The sequence below is a fragment of the Ostrinia furnacalis genome, unplaced genomic scaffold (genome assembly GCF_004193835.3).
Source record: "Ostrinia furnacalis isolate ACB-3 unplaced genomic scaffold, ASM419383v2 OfSCF4059, whole genome shotgun sequence".
Lineage (NCBI taxonomy): Eukaryota > Metazoa > Arthropoda > Insecta > Lepidoptera > Crambidae > Ostrinia > Ostrinia furnacalis.
Window position 1 is genome coordinate 1 of NW_021134298.1, and position 13,125 is coordinate 13,125.

At 42.1% G+C, this 13,125-nt stretch overlaps 1 protein-coding gene across 1 annotated transcript in view; it reads left to right on the forward strand.

The window, feature by feature from the left end:
• The first annotated feature begins 1,226 nt into the window (after positions 1 to 1,226).
• The window catches only part of LOC114358625 (nuclear pore complex protein Nup98-Nup96-like), a 29,555-nt gene continuing 17,656 nt past the window's right edge, over positions 1,227 to 13,125 (forward strand). The window contains exons 1-10 of the mRNA XM_028312641.1: positions 1,227 to 1,360; positions 2,163 to 2,252; positions 5,027 to 5,155; positions 6,518 to 6,630; positions 7,419 to 7,586; positions 8,205 to 8,309; positions 10,294 to 10,398; positions 10,961 to 11,113; positions 12,465 to 12,543; positions 12,894 to 13,022. Coding sequence (XP_028168442.1) covers positions 1,330 to 1,360; positions 2,163 to 2,252; positions 5,027 to 5,155; positions 6,518 to 6,630; positions 7,419 to 7,586; positions 8,205 to 8,309; positions 10,294 to 10,398; positions 10,961 to 11,113; positions 12,465 to 12,543; positions 12,894 to 13,022 — 1,102 coding nt within the window. The 5' untranslated portion in view covers positions 1,227 to 1,329. The remainder of the gene's footprint in view (positions 1,361 to 2,162; positions 2,253 to 5,026; positions 5,156 to 6,517; positions 6,631 to 7,418; positions 7,587 to 8,204; positions 8,310 to 10,293; positions 10,399 to 10,960; positions 11,114 to 12,464; positions 12,544 to 12,893; positions 13,023 to 13,125) is intronic.

A 13,125-nucleotide genomic window follows, 5' to 3' on the forward strand; every position in this document is an offset into this window, starting at 1 on the left:
GGAGGAGGTCGATATTATGGTTCGACTTAACTGTGATTTTGCAAAATTCAACCCCTTCAAAACGGGGTCCACGCGTATGAAGTCGCGGGCGACCGCTAGTCTACACTAATACAGTGTTAGTCACGTTAAAGTGTACATATGAAAATAGATGAAACTAGACCTATTTTTATCGACAAAAAACAGGTCAAAAATTTTTTGAGATTTAAAAAAAAAAAATTATAGATTTTTTTTTCTTCCAATTACTTATTGTAAAGAAAACGAAATAACTTTTAAACTAAGCGGTATTCGTTTTCAGTCAAATGACGTCCACTGCTGGACAAAGGCCTCCCCCAAGGTTTTCCACAATGAACTAAGCGGTATATCCTGATAAAATAAAAACAGTAATAATGCTAAATAACAGGCAATACTAAAAAAATACATAAAATACACAAAAAAGGCCAAAAATAATAAAAAATGATACTTTTTGAAAAAAATCTGCTTTTAAATTCGTGTTTTTTTGGATATTTGATAAAAAAAATGCCCCCATAACTGGTGGTTATGGGGGTTACGGATTCCTCTTTATAATATTAGTATAGAATAGGTACAAATCTTTCCAGATTTGTACCTATTTTTGTATGTTTGTAATGAATAGGCTCAAAAACCACTGAACGGATTTTGATGAAACTTTACAGTATTATTGTTCATAATCCAGAATAACATATAGGCTATAATTTATGACGATCTGTGACAATCGAAATTTCACGCGTGCGAAGCCGTTGGCCGATGGGGCAGAAAGGTTCTGGAATGGAGGCCGCGTACCGGAAAACGCAGCGTGGGACGTCCACCTACAAGGTGGACCGACGACATCGTAAAGGTAGCAGGGAAGCGCTGGACGCAGGCCGCTACCAATCGATCAACGTGGAAAGCCTATGTTCAGCAGTGGACGTCCTATGGCTGAAATGATGATGATGATGATGAAGCCGCGGGCAAAAGCTAGTAAAGCCTGGTCTGCGAGCACGTAGAATCCCGTCCAATGACCCCAAGCTACCCATCCTTATCGCTCGCGCGTAATTATATTTCTGTCGCGACTGTGCGACGGGCGCCCGCAGTGAGTGTGCGAGCGCGACAGCAACATAATTACGTGCGAGCGACAAGGATGGGTAGCTTGGGGTCATTGGACGGGATTCTACGTGCTCACGGACCAGGCTTTAGTAGTTAATAAAACAATATTTCTGTCCTACAGAGATGGAAGACGACATATCGGTGTCGACCGGCGACCAGCTAGTGCCGACATCTGCCGCGCCGCCGCCGCGACCGGCGTCCACGCGCCCGCCGGAATACGCCGCCGGAATGGAGGAGCCGCCGGTTATTGTTGCTGAAGGTATGATAGACACCAAACAGGATTAATCCTACCACTTTTTCCCGCCACTGGAACTTTTTAGGCAGGATCTACATTTGATTGGCCTCCAACCAAACCAGTGAAGGTTGAATTGTCTCGGGGAGATATGAAGCAATGCGACAATATTTGCGATAATACGTATGATATGTTAAACCACGCGACTACACATGCCACTATTTAACCGCCTCTGTGGTCTAGTGGTAAGACCACCTGCTTCAGACGCAGAGGTCCCGGGTTCGATTCCCATTGGGGGCAGATTTTTCTGTTCGGTTTGGTTGGTGGTAGAGCTTGTTCTAAGTCCGCCTGGCTAGCTACCACCATCTTACCTAAGTCTGTCGCCATAACAACAATGTTAACAGCATTGTTGTGTTCCGGCAGTTAGAAGTAAGATAGCCAGTTCCTCCGTGGTTGAGGATTCCGGGTGAAGCTCGCTTCCACCTTCGGCCTGATCAGCACTTACCATCGGGTGAGATACAGGCCAAAAGCTTCCTCGTTGTGGATAAAAAAAATACTACAACGACAACAAGCGACAAATAGATAAAAAGCTGCAAAACAGATGTGAAAATTGATATAATAATTCACATCGCATCTCACGTAGCCGCTTTTGTCGTTCACTTTGGACAACGGGTTACTGTCGAGCTGTCTAGAGCCAACAACAAAATTAAATAGACGAAAATAGGAGTTTGAAGTTAAGAAAACTATAATTTATGATATTTACCAATCGCATCTGATATAAAATTTACCAATCGCATTTCACATAACGATTTATTTGTTTCCCTTACAGAGCATCAAATGAAGCCCCTGCTAGTGCGACCGCATACCATCGTGCTCAAATACCACAGGAAAGTCCCGCCGTTCGACCAAACCATCGCCGGTGAGTATACGTTCGGAAATACTGGTTTTCTACCGAGTCCTCTCTTCTATTTCTGCTATATCCGAAATTAAATCATATTATTCGATATTATTACGCAGAAGCTAGGAAAAGCACCTGGTCCTGATCAAATCACCAATGAACTTCTTAAAATATCCATGCCAGTAATCGTCCCCAAATTAACTAATTTGTTTAACGAAATATTAACAGCAGAAGTTATCCCAGAAGATTGGACGAAATCAATGATAGTTTTGCTGCACAGAAAAGGAGACAAAGGAGATATTAACAATTATAGACCAATAAGCTTAATGTCTAATATATATAAAGTATTTTCTAAAATACTATCGAACCAAAGGAGCAGGCTGGATTTAGGAGCAACTTCTCGACCATTGACCACATACACGTCCTACGCCAGATACTTCAGAAATACAGGGAATACAACAAAATATACTACTTGGCTTGGATTTCAACAAGGCATTTGATTCCCTTGAACACCACTACATATGGGAATCATTAGAACAACAAGGGGTTCATAATAAGTACATACGCATATTAAAAATCATTTATGGAAAAAGCACAGCACAAATAAAACTGGAAAGGTCAGGTGAAGAGTTCCCGAAGGCATCCGTCAAGGTGACCCTATTTCACCGAAGATATTCTCAGCAGTGTTGGAGCTGATCTTTAGGAGACTGGATTGGGATAATTACGGACTCAACGTGAATGGAGACAAATTAAGCCATTTGAGATTCGCTGATGATTTAATACTTTTTCTCCGAATGCCCGATGACCTTGGAAAAAATGCTGCAACAATTATCAGACGAAAGTGCAAATGCAGGGCTCACAATGAATATAACAAAAACGAAAGTAATGACCAACTCCTCACAAAACATTCATATTGCAGTTAATAACCAACAGTTAGAATATGTAAGCGAGTACATTTACTTGGGACAATTAGTATCACCGACAGAGAGTATGCAGAAAGAAATAGAAAGAAGAATAGCAAACACTTGGAAAAGATTCTGGTCGTTGAGCGAAGTAATGAAAAATAATGAAATGCCTATGGCTGAAAAACGGAAAGTCTTCAATGCTTGCATATTGCCATGTCTTACATACGGATGCCAAACTTGGGCCTTAACTGAACAACAACAAAATAAATTAAATATATGTCAGAACGGGATAGAGAGAAGCGTTCTAGGAGTGAGAAGAAAGGATAAAATGCAATTAAAAAAGATCAAAGGGAAGACAAAGTTTGGAAAAGTACAATCATTATGCAGGAAATTAAAATGGCGCTGGACAGGACATATGTTAAGAGAAAAGAAAGAGAAATGGACCAGAATAATTACGGAATGGTACCCTAGAGAAAGCAGAAGAAGTAGAGGAAGACAACCAAAGAGATGGGAAGACGATTTGAAGCAAGTAGCTGGGCCAGAATGGTTGCGTACAGCAAATTTATTGTAATCGATGTGGTGACTAAACATGTAAGCGCTTTGGGTTTTCTGTAAGCTTATTATGTTGCTCATTAAATAAATAAATAAATAAATAAAGGACAGAAACAAATGGAAATCCTTAGAGGAGGCCTTTGTCGAAAGACAAGCTGTTAAGAGGAGAGATAAGCCGAATGCCGAAAATACTATTTTAGTTTAAATGAATTTTTTCTTACCTCTAGTTATAATTTGTAATATCATGTATAGTGAAATAAGTTAAAAAAATTAACAGCAATAAAGGCTTATTTTATTTTATTTATTTTTATTCGATATTATTCCTATAGCCTGACCAGGAACATAAAAACCCTGGCATAGAGGCGCATCAATTGCATTTGATAGTGCAACACTGAGTACAGTCGTACCTGTGTTAAATTAATAGGCTAACTTTATGTATCAGGATTCAGGATTACGGGCTAATTTAATATTTTCATAAATTAACGAAAACATATTATTATAGGTAATCTGGTTTAAATAAATTAAATGAAACCATCAATCGAGATAGTAGGATTTATTTTATTATTCATCAATAATCAAATTCAGAACTTGAATATTCAACTGCAATGTCTGCTCATGAAGGCTTCAAACTCGGTACTTCTTTCCCAATTCCATAAAATTCAACACTTAGAAAGTGACAAAAAACTTTAAAATAGGTAGTTGAAACAAACCACAGCTAATTTTCATAGTGGACTGTACTATACGATAAACATGTCAGTCAATTTGACAACCTTTGTTGGAAACATTATTCAATGAAAATATTGTCCGAACCCTTGGTATTTCTCTTCGACAAATACTTTTACATATTGTGAACCACTTTTCTTTCACGACTATAAAAAGATTTTAGCAATTTCATTCACAAAATCAATTGCGCACATTTAAAATAAAGTTTGTTTACACTTTGACAGCAATAGACTGACATGCAAGGTGACATGTCAATGAAGTTTTTAGTTATTGTTGCCATTAAAAGAAATTAGTACCATTAGATTTCCGCAACATGGCGAGGGTTTTTATGTTCCTGGTCAGGCTATACTAATATTATAAATGCGAAAGTTTGTATGGATGTCTGGATGTTTGTTACTCTTTCACGCAAAAACTACTGAACGGATTTTGATGAAACTTCACAGTATTATTGTTTATAACCCAGAATAACATATAGGCTTTAATTTATGACCAATTGTGTGCATATTGCAAACTATGCAAATACTATTGAAAACTGCGTCAGCTATGTGAGCTAAGCTTAACTAACTGAGCTTAGTTCTTAGTCTGTAACCTGAGTAAAATATTGTTTCGTTTCAGGCAAGCTGGGCGCTGCGTACCTAGCAGACATGTCGGTGTGCCGAGCGAGACATTCGCGCGTCGGGTTCGGGCCAAAAGCGACGCTAGCTTACGTCACGAGTTACGACTCGATCAACGGGCTGCCTAAAAGTAAGTCTTATGTGTGAAATAAACACTATTCCCACCTCTCGTTCCCACCACTGCAACTCCTGTGTAGCCAGGATCTACAGCTTGACCGCCAATAACCCAACCAGTGAAGGCCAAGTTTGTCCCGGGGGGAAGTTAAACTGTAATTAGACTCGCACCGAAATTAATCAAAAGAACATAGGAGGAGTTCGAAGTTAAGGTTCAACTTCCCTCCATTGCAAAGCGGATGACATTGATAGGTGACAACAAGTTATGTATGAAATAGTGATTTTGTTTTGTTTTATGGGGTCTAGAATCACCTTTATCTTATATTAGAATCTTATGCATACCCATAAAGTAAATATACCTAGCGGAATAGAGCAAAAAAAACTGAGCGAGCGAGATGTCACTAGCAGCAGGCCTGTTCTCCGCGAGTTTACATCAAAAACAAAACACGCACGATGGCCCACCTACAGGATACTATTCGACAAGGCCTCACATACGAGCGAACATTGACTCACGCACGCGTATTCTTGTGTATGATGGAAGAAAATAAAGAAATGGGGTACTAAATACTGTGCAGTATTTAACTGCCTAAATAATAATAAAGACACAGAATGTACTTTTTTAAGTTGCCTGAAGACACTGAGAGGTAAATAAGTAGTTAATATTATTTTATTTTTATTTTATTGTTAGGAAAACAAACAGCATTCTATAACACATATAGAGTTACCAATTAAATTATTCATGAATTCATGCTAAATCATGTATTTCCTCCGCCATTTTCCGCAGTTTGGCACCTCACGGCACGTCATTTTACCGAAGTCAGCCCTATAGCTTCGGCGCAGTGCCGATCACTGACGTATGTCAACAAAATGGTGCTTGACTCTTGAGACAGGCTAAATTACACCATATTGTTAATGACATTGAGCATACATTTTTTTAAATACCTTCGCGAAGTAAAACTTCTGTACGTAGTACTTTTTATTATTCTGTGCTAGCAGCAACACTGTGTGATAAAAAGAGATGCGTGATGCCGTCGCCGTCACGTCAAACAGAACAGTTTTTTGCAACTATTTGACAGTTCATAGTAGCACGCTAAAAATTTGAACTGTAATATTTTCAGATTTTACGTGAGTGAAGTCGTGGATGTTTATGATAAATAGTGCTTCAGATACGTTGTGACTGTTGCAGTGATTGATTTATTGTACAAAACAGTGAAACAGTCAGGTACTTTAGAAGAAATTAAGATTTTCTAACCGACCCTTTTTCTTTGCGGTCCAGTGTAGTATGCGTGTAACGGTTCCACTCGGACGTCTGTATTAAAACATGCCATTAAAATAAATTATACTAATACACTTATAACTATTTTTTTTCCACCAATAGCCGCAGAGCTATGCGACCTCAACAAATACTTGCGCGGGCGGCTCAGTTCAGACTGGAGCGAGATCGCCTTGGCGCGGCTGGAGACGCAAGGCGACTCCGCTAAATATCTGCAGGTAAATTATCCGTATACAGGGTGTCCCAAAGATCACTTTTAAAGTTTTAATATTTATTTTCACACGAACATCCCGTTTGCAGTATCCTTAAAAAAAACCGATCTTTTCGAATTTGTAATTAGAATTTCAGACATATAGATGACCCACGCTGAACTGTCCCACCAAACTCAATGACAGGGGGGCGCTACCATCGTTCAACTATATGGTTTCCAACATGGCAAAAATCGGAACCAGCGATCCGGTATTGACGGTGGCGCCCCACTGTCAATGTCATGCATAGGACTGTTCAGTATTTTGGAACTATACGTGTGTTCCCACGACAGTCCAGTGGCCTAATTCACGTATTTTGACAGTCAAGATTTCGCTGACGTTCGGAAGTCGTCCCATTGAAAAACAGTTCTAAATCCGTATTGACAAGGGTCATTTCGATAGAACGATTACTCGTTAGGATCGCAACTCAGTGTTTTGTTGTCGTTGAAGTTTTGTTACGTGAATAACGCTACAGTTTTGTAGGATTCTGCATTACTGGATCCTGCAAAGCTGAATTATCGTGGGAATGAGCCCTAAATGTACTTACCCTTTTTTTAAAGCAAGTAAATAATAATAATAATAATCATCATCATCATCTCAGCCATACGACGTCTACTGCTGAACATAGGCCTCCCCAAATGCTTTCAAAGTTGCCCGGCTGGTAGCGGCCTGCGTCCAGCGCCTTCCTGCTACCTTTGCGATGTCGTCGGTCCACCTTGTGAGTGGGCTTATAATCATTTACCATTTATTTACCACAGGAAGCGCTCTCCCGCCACATGGAGACCCTTCGGGAATACTCGGAACTCCTGCCCTGTGAGGAGGGCCAGTGTCCTCAGCTGCAAGTCAAGAAGGAACCTAAGGATCGAAGGGAGTTACTGAACAAACACTTGAGGGACGCGCGGCAGCTTAACAAGGGTGGCGGCGGGGTGAGTTAGATAGAAATAGACTTTATCGACAGAGTATTTAGGTCCAGTTTTGAACATAGCGGAGAGGTGAGGAGAAGAGCGGAGAAACTGGCAGGTTATTTCCACCAAAGCGGAGAAGAGGCGAGACTAGCGGAGAGGAGATGTGCGGTGATACTGTCAGGTTATATTCACTAAAGCAGAGAGGAGATGTAAGCTGTGCGTAGCTGTCAGTCTATTGCTGTCAGCTGCCAGTCTAGCTGTCTACTGTCAGTCTATCGCTACCAGCAGTCAGTCTATTGCAGTCAGCTGTCAGTTTATCGATGTCAGCTGTCAGTCTATTGCTGTCAGCTGTCAGTCTATCGCTATCAGCAGTCAGTCTATTGCTGTCAGCTGTCAGTCTATCGCTGTCAGCTGCCAGTCTAGCTGTCTACTGTCAGTCTATCGCTACCAGCAGTCAGTCTATTGCAGTCAGCTGTCAGTTTATCGATGTCAGCTGTCAGTCTATTGCTGTCAGCTGTCAGTATATCGCTGTCAGCTGTCAGTCTATTGATGTCAGCTGTCAGTCTATCGCTGGCAGCTGCCAGTCTAGCTGTCTACGAAGTGTATGGCTCTATTGGTTGTGTACTGCCCTGTGAGGAGGGCCAGTGCCCTCAGCTGCAAGTCAAGAAGGAGCCTAAAGACCGAAGGGAGTTACTGAACAAACACTTGAGGGACGCGCGGCAGCTTAACAAGAGTGGCGGCGGGGTGAGTGGAATATTATATATGCTCTTCGTAGATTAAAACCAAAAGGGAAGATTCGACATAAGCGTCTCAAAAGTGCAAAAAAGTCATACTCAAACATACCCATGGTCACATTCGCTTCAATCACAATCGGCCTAACCTATGCAATACACGCGAGCGTTAGTGTACGAATAATTCAGGAACTAAAAACTAAGTTCACGGCCTACAGGGTTACTCCGAAACACTGTTTACGTAGTTTTAGGTCTATCTGTCACCGTCGCTCATTCTGGCATCTCGCTTTGTGTGAGAGGGATGGCAACATTCGAAACTTCGGATAACGTTTTTCGGTGTAACCCCGCTAGTTTTTTTTTTTTCATATTTACATAAGGACATGCCGTATCTTCCCTTTTTGTTATAATCTAAGTCTTCAGTACTATTACGGGAGTACTCTGAGGTACTTCCATCAAGAAGGAGCCCAAGGATCGAAGGGAGTTACTGAACAAACACTTGAGGGACGCACGGCAGCTTAACAAGAGTGGCGGCGGGGTGAGTGGAAGTAGATATAGACACACTTTATACAGCACTTAGCGGAGAGGAGATTAGACTACCGGAGAGGAGGTGAGACTAGCGAAGATGTGCGGGATACTGTCAGGTTGTTTCTACCAAAGCGGAGAGGAGGCGAGACTAGCGGAGAGGAGATTAGACTACCGGAGAGGAGGTGACACTAGCCTAGGAGATGTGCGGTGATACTGTCAGGTTGTTTCTACTAAAGCGGAGAGGAGGCGAGACTAGACGAGACTAGCGGAGAGGAGGCGAGACTAGACGAGACTAGCGGAGAGGAGACGAGACTAGCGGAGTGGAGACGAGATTAACGGAGAGACGACGAGACTAGCGGAGAGGAGACGGGATTAGCGGAGAGGAGATGTGCGGTGATATTGTCAGGTTATATTCACTAAAGCGGAGAGGAGACGAAACGAGACTAGCGGAGAGATGTAAGCTGTGCGTAGCTGTCAGTCTATTGCTGTCAGCTGCCAGTCTAGCTATCTATGAAATGTATGACTCTATTGGTTGTGTACTCCCGAGGAGGCCAGTGCCCTCAGCTGCAAGTCAAGAAGGAGCCCAAGGATCGAAGGGAGTTACTGAACAAACACTTGAGGGACGCGCGACAGCTTAACAAGAGTGGGGGCGGGGTGAGTGGAAGAAATAGACTTTATCGACAGAGCACTTAGGTCCAGTTTTGAACATAGCGGAGAGGTGAGGAGAAGAGCGGAGAAACTGGCAGGTTGTCTCTACCAAAGCTGAGAGGAGGCGAGACTAGCGGAGATGTGCGGTGATACTGTCAGGTTGTTTCTACCAAAGTGGAGAGGAGGCGAGACTAGCGGAGAGGAGAGGAGACTAACGGAAAGGAGACGGGACTAGCGGAGAGGAGATGTGCGGTGATGCTGTCAGGTTGTTTCTACCAATGCGGAGAGGAGGCGAGACTAGCGGAGAGGAGACGAGACTAGCGGAGAGGAGGTGAGACTAACGAAAAGGAGACTAGATTAACGGAGAGACGACGAGACTAGCGGAGAGTAGACGAGACTAGCGGAGAGGAGACGGGATTAGCGGAGAGGAGATGTGCGGTGATATTGTCAGGTTATATTCACTAAAGCGGAGAGGAGACGAAACGAGACTAGCGGAGAGATGTAAGCTGTGCGTAGCTGTCAGTCTATTGCTGTCAGCTGTCAGTTTATCGATGTCAGTTGTTAGTCTATTGCAGTCAGCTGCCAGTCTATTGCTGTCAGCTGTCAGTCTATTGCTGTCAGCTGTCAGTATATCGCTGTCAGCTGTCAGTCTATTGCTGTCAGCTGTCTATCGCTGTCAGCTGCCAGTTTAGCTGTCTACTCTCAGTCTATTGCTGTCAGCTGTAAGTCTATTGCTGTCTACTGTCAGTTTATTGCTGTCAGCTGCCAGTCTAGCTGTCTACGAAGTGTATGGCTCTATTGGTTGTGTACTGCCCTGTGAGGAGGGCCAGTGCCCTCAGCTACAAGTCAAGAAGGAGCCCAAAGACCGAAGGGAGTTACTGAACAAACACTTGAGGGACGCGCGGCAGCTTAACAAGAGTGGCGGCGGGGTGAGTGGAAGTAGATATAGACACACTTTATACAGCACTTAGCGGAGAGGAGATTAGACTAGCGGAGAGGAGTCGAGACTCGCGGAGAGGAGGTGAGACTAGCGGAGGAGATGTGCGGTGATACTGTCAGGTTGTTTCTACCAAAGCGGAGAGGAGGCGAGACTAGCGGAGAGGAGATGTGCGGTGATACTGTCAGGTTATATTCACTAAAGCAGAGAGGAGATGTAAGCTGTGCGTAGCTGTCAGTCTATTGCTGTCAGCTGCCAGTCTAGCTGTCTACTGTCAGTCTATCGCTACCAGCAGTCAGTCTATTGCAGTCAGCTGTCAGTTTATCGATGTCAGCTGTCAGTCTATTGCTGTCAGCTGTCAGTATATTGCTGTCAGCTGCCAGTCTATCGCTGTCAGCTGCCAGTCTAGCTGTCTACTGTCAGTCTATCGCTACCAGCAGTCAGTCTATTGCAGTCAGCTGTCAGTTTATCGATGTCAGCTGTCAGTCTATTGCTGTCAGCTGTCAGTATATCGCTGTCAGCTGCCAGTCTATCGCTGTCAGCTGCCAGTCTAGCTGTCTACGAAGTGTATGACTATTGGTTGTGTACTGCCCTGTGAGGAGGGCCAGTGCCCTCAGCTACAAGTTAAGAAGGAACCCAAAGACCGAAGGGAGTTACTGAACAAACACTTGAGGGACGCGCGACAGCTTAACAAGAGTGGCGGCGGGGTGAGTGGAAATAGATTTAGAACTTTATTGACACATTACTTAGGTCCGGTTTTCAGCAAAGCGGAGAGGTGAGGAGAAGAGCTTTTTTCCACCAAAGCGGAGAGAAACTAGCGGAGAGGAGATGTGAGCTGTGCGTAACTGTCAGCTGTCAGTCTCTATCTACGAATGGGGATGTTGCCTGGGTCAAAAAGCAAGAGTTTTAATTAGTCCGTCAGTTAACTTATCAAAAAATACTCTACACGTATTTTTCACTTTTTCAAACTAATGAAAATTTAAAGAGATAAAGCGCCCCAAAGTTCATAAGAAGAGGCCCGTGACGTCAACGCTTGCTTAAAAATGCCGCACGTTGTGACGTCGTGCGCAACTTCAACGCACCATAACTATGTAATTATTTGTTAGATTGACAAATAAAAATATACGTGTCCAATATTTTTTGATATTAAACATTACGGACTAAAAAAATTTTTTTGGCAACTAGCCTATTGTATGATTCTATTGATTCTTTACTCCGATATTATGAGTTGTTCTTCTTCAAAAAAATATACAATGTATGTTGAAGAACGCCTTATGGCATTAACTTCGCCTTATGTTAAAATGTTTGCATATAAGTATAAAATATAAATAAACAAAAGTATCCATGGTGATAGCACAAACTCATACGATATGTGGCTTTTTCTTGCCCTGTATGTTATTATGCTCGTCATCATTTCAGCCATAGGACGTCCATATCATTCATATTTAATTTTCTAATGTGAATTTTTAATTTATTTTTGACATGTTTACTTGAAATTAATTGTTTTGTTTTATCTTTAATTTTTATTCTTATTATAATTTTTATTTTATTGTGAATTTTAATTTTTAATTTTTTTTTCTTGACATGTTTATTTGAAATTATTAATTGTATTGTTTTTCGTTAATTTTATTGTAATTTTATTTTAATGTGAATTTTAATTGATTTGAGTTTATATATTTTTTTTAATTTATTACATTCTTTTTGCCCCTGCGTACAAGGTACCCACTGAAAACCAGTGTCTTGGCACTTGGCAGTAAAATGTCAACTGTCAAGATGATACTGAGTGGGTAACCTCTTTGGCAACATTTCTTTTTTCTTTTTTCTCTTCATTGTCTTTGTACTTTTTTTATAATTGTATTTTTATATTGCCCTTTTTTTATTTTAAGTTGTCAAATAAATAATTTTTCTTTCTTTCCACTGCTGAACATAGGCCTCCCACAATGATTGCCACATCGCCCGGTTGGTAGCGGCCTGCATCCAGCGCCTTCCTGCTACCATTATGAGGTCGTCCCATGCTGCTTATGTTATTTTCGTACTTATGTATAATTTTGTCCACAGTTCGGCGTGAGCAGAGCCTATTGCTACGAAGTGTGGAAGCTGTGCGACGCGCTATGGGGCGCGGACCTTGACAATGACGGTAAGTGCTCATTCATCATCATCATCATCATCATCATCTGGTCATAAAACTCTCATCTTATAGAAATAGGGATGTTTCCTGTAGGCCTAAGGCCCAGAACACACGGTGAAACGCAATTGCAACGAAACTGCAACTTTAGTTACTTTTGAGTTGCATCTAAGTTTCTGCCATAGATTCCGTTGAGAAACTACACATGACGCGACCATTTCAAACCAGTTTCAAACTGGTTGCGTCATGTGTGGTCTTTCACATATCTAAAATGCGCTCCGTGATAACTTTTATCGACGTCAAAATGTATGGGGAAAATCTATAAAATGGCGTGATAACCGCTTATTTTTTTTATTCCCCAGGCGTCCCAGGCACAGACGTGGCGTCTGTGGTGAACCGCTACCATAAACTACTGGAGTGGTTGCGGGAAGCAGTCGCGGAGACCACAGACAACGAGCTCAGCAAGCCTAGCAAAGGAGAAACTGAGGATGGTACGTTTGTTGTCGCACGTCGCCAGACTATTCTCACCGCTGCAATTCCTATGTAGCCAGGATAGATCCTGGCTCTTAGATAGAACCCAACTAGTGAAGGCCA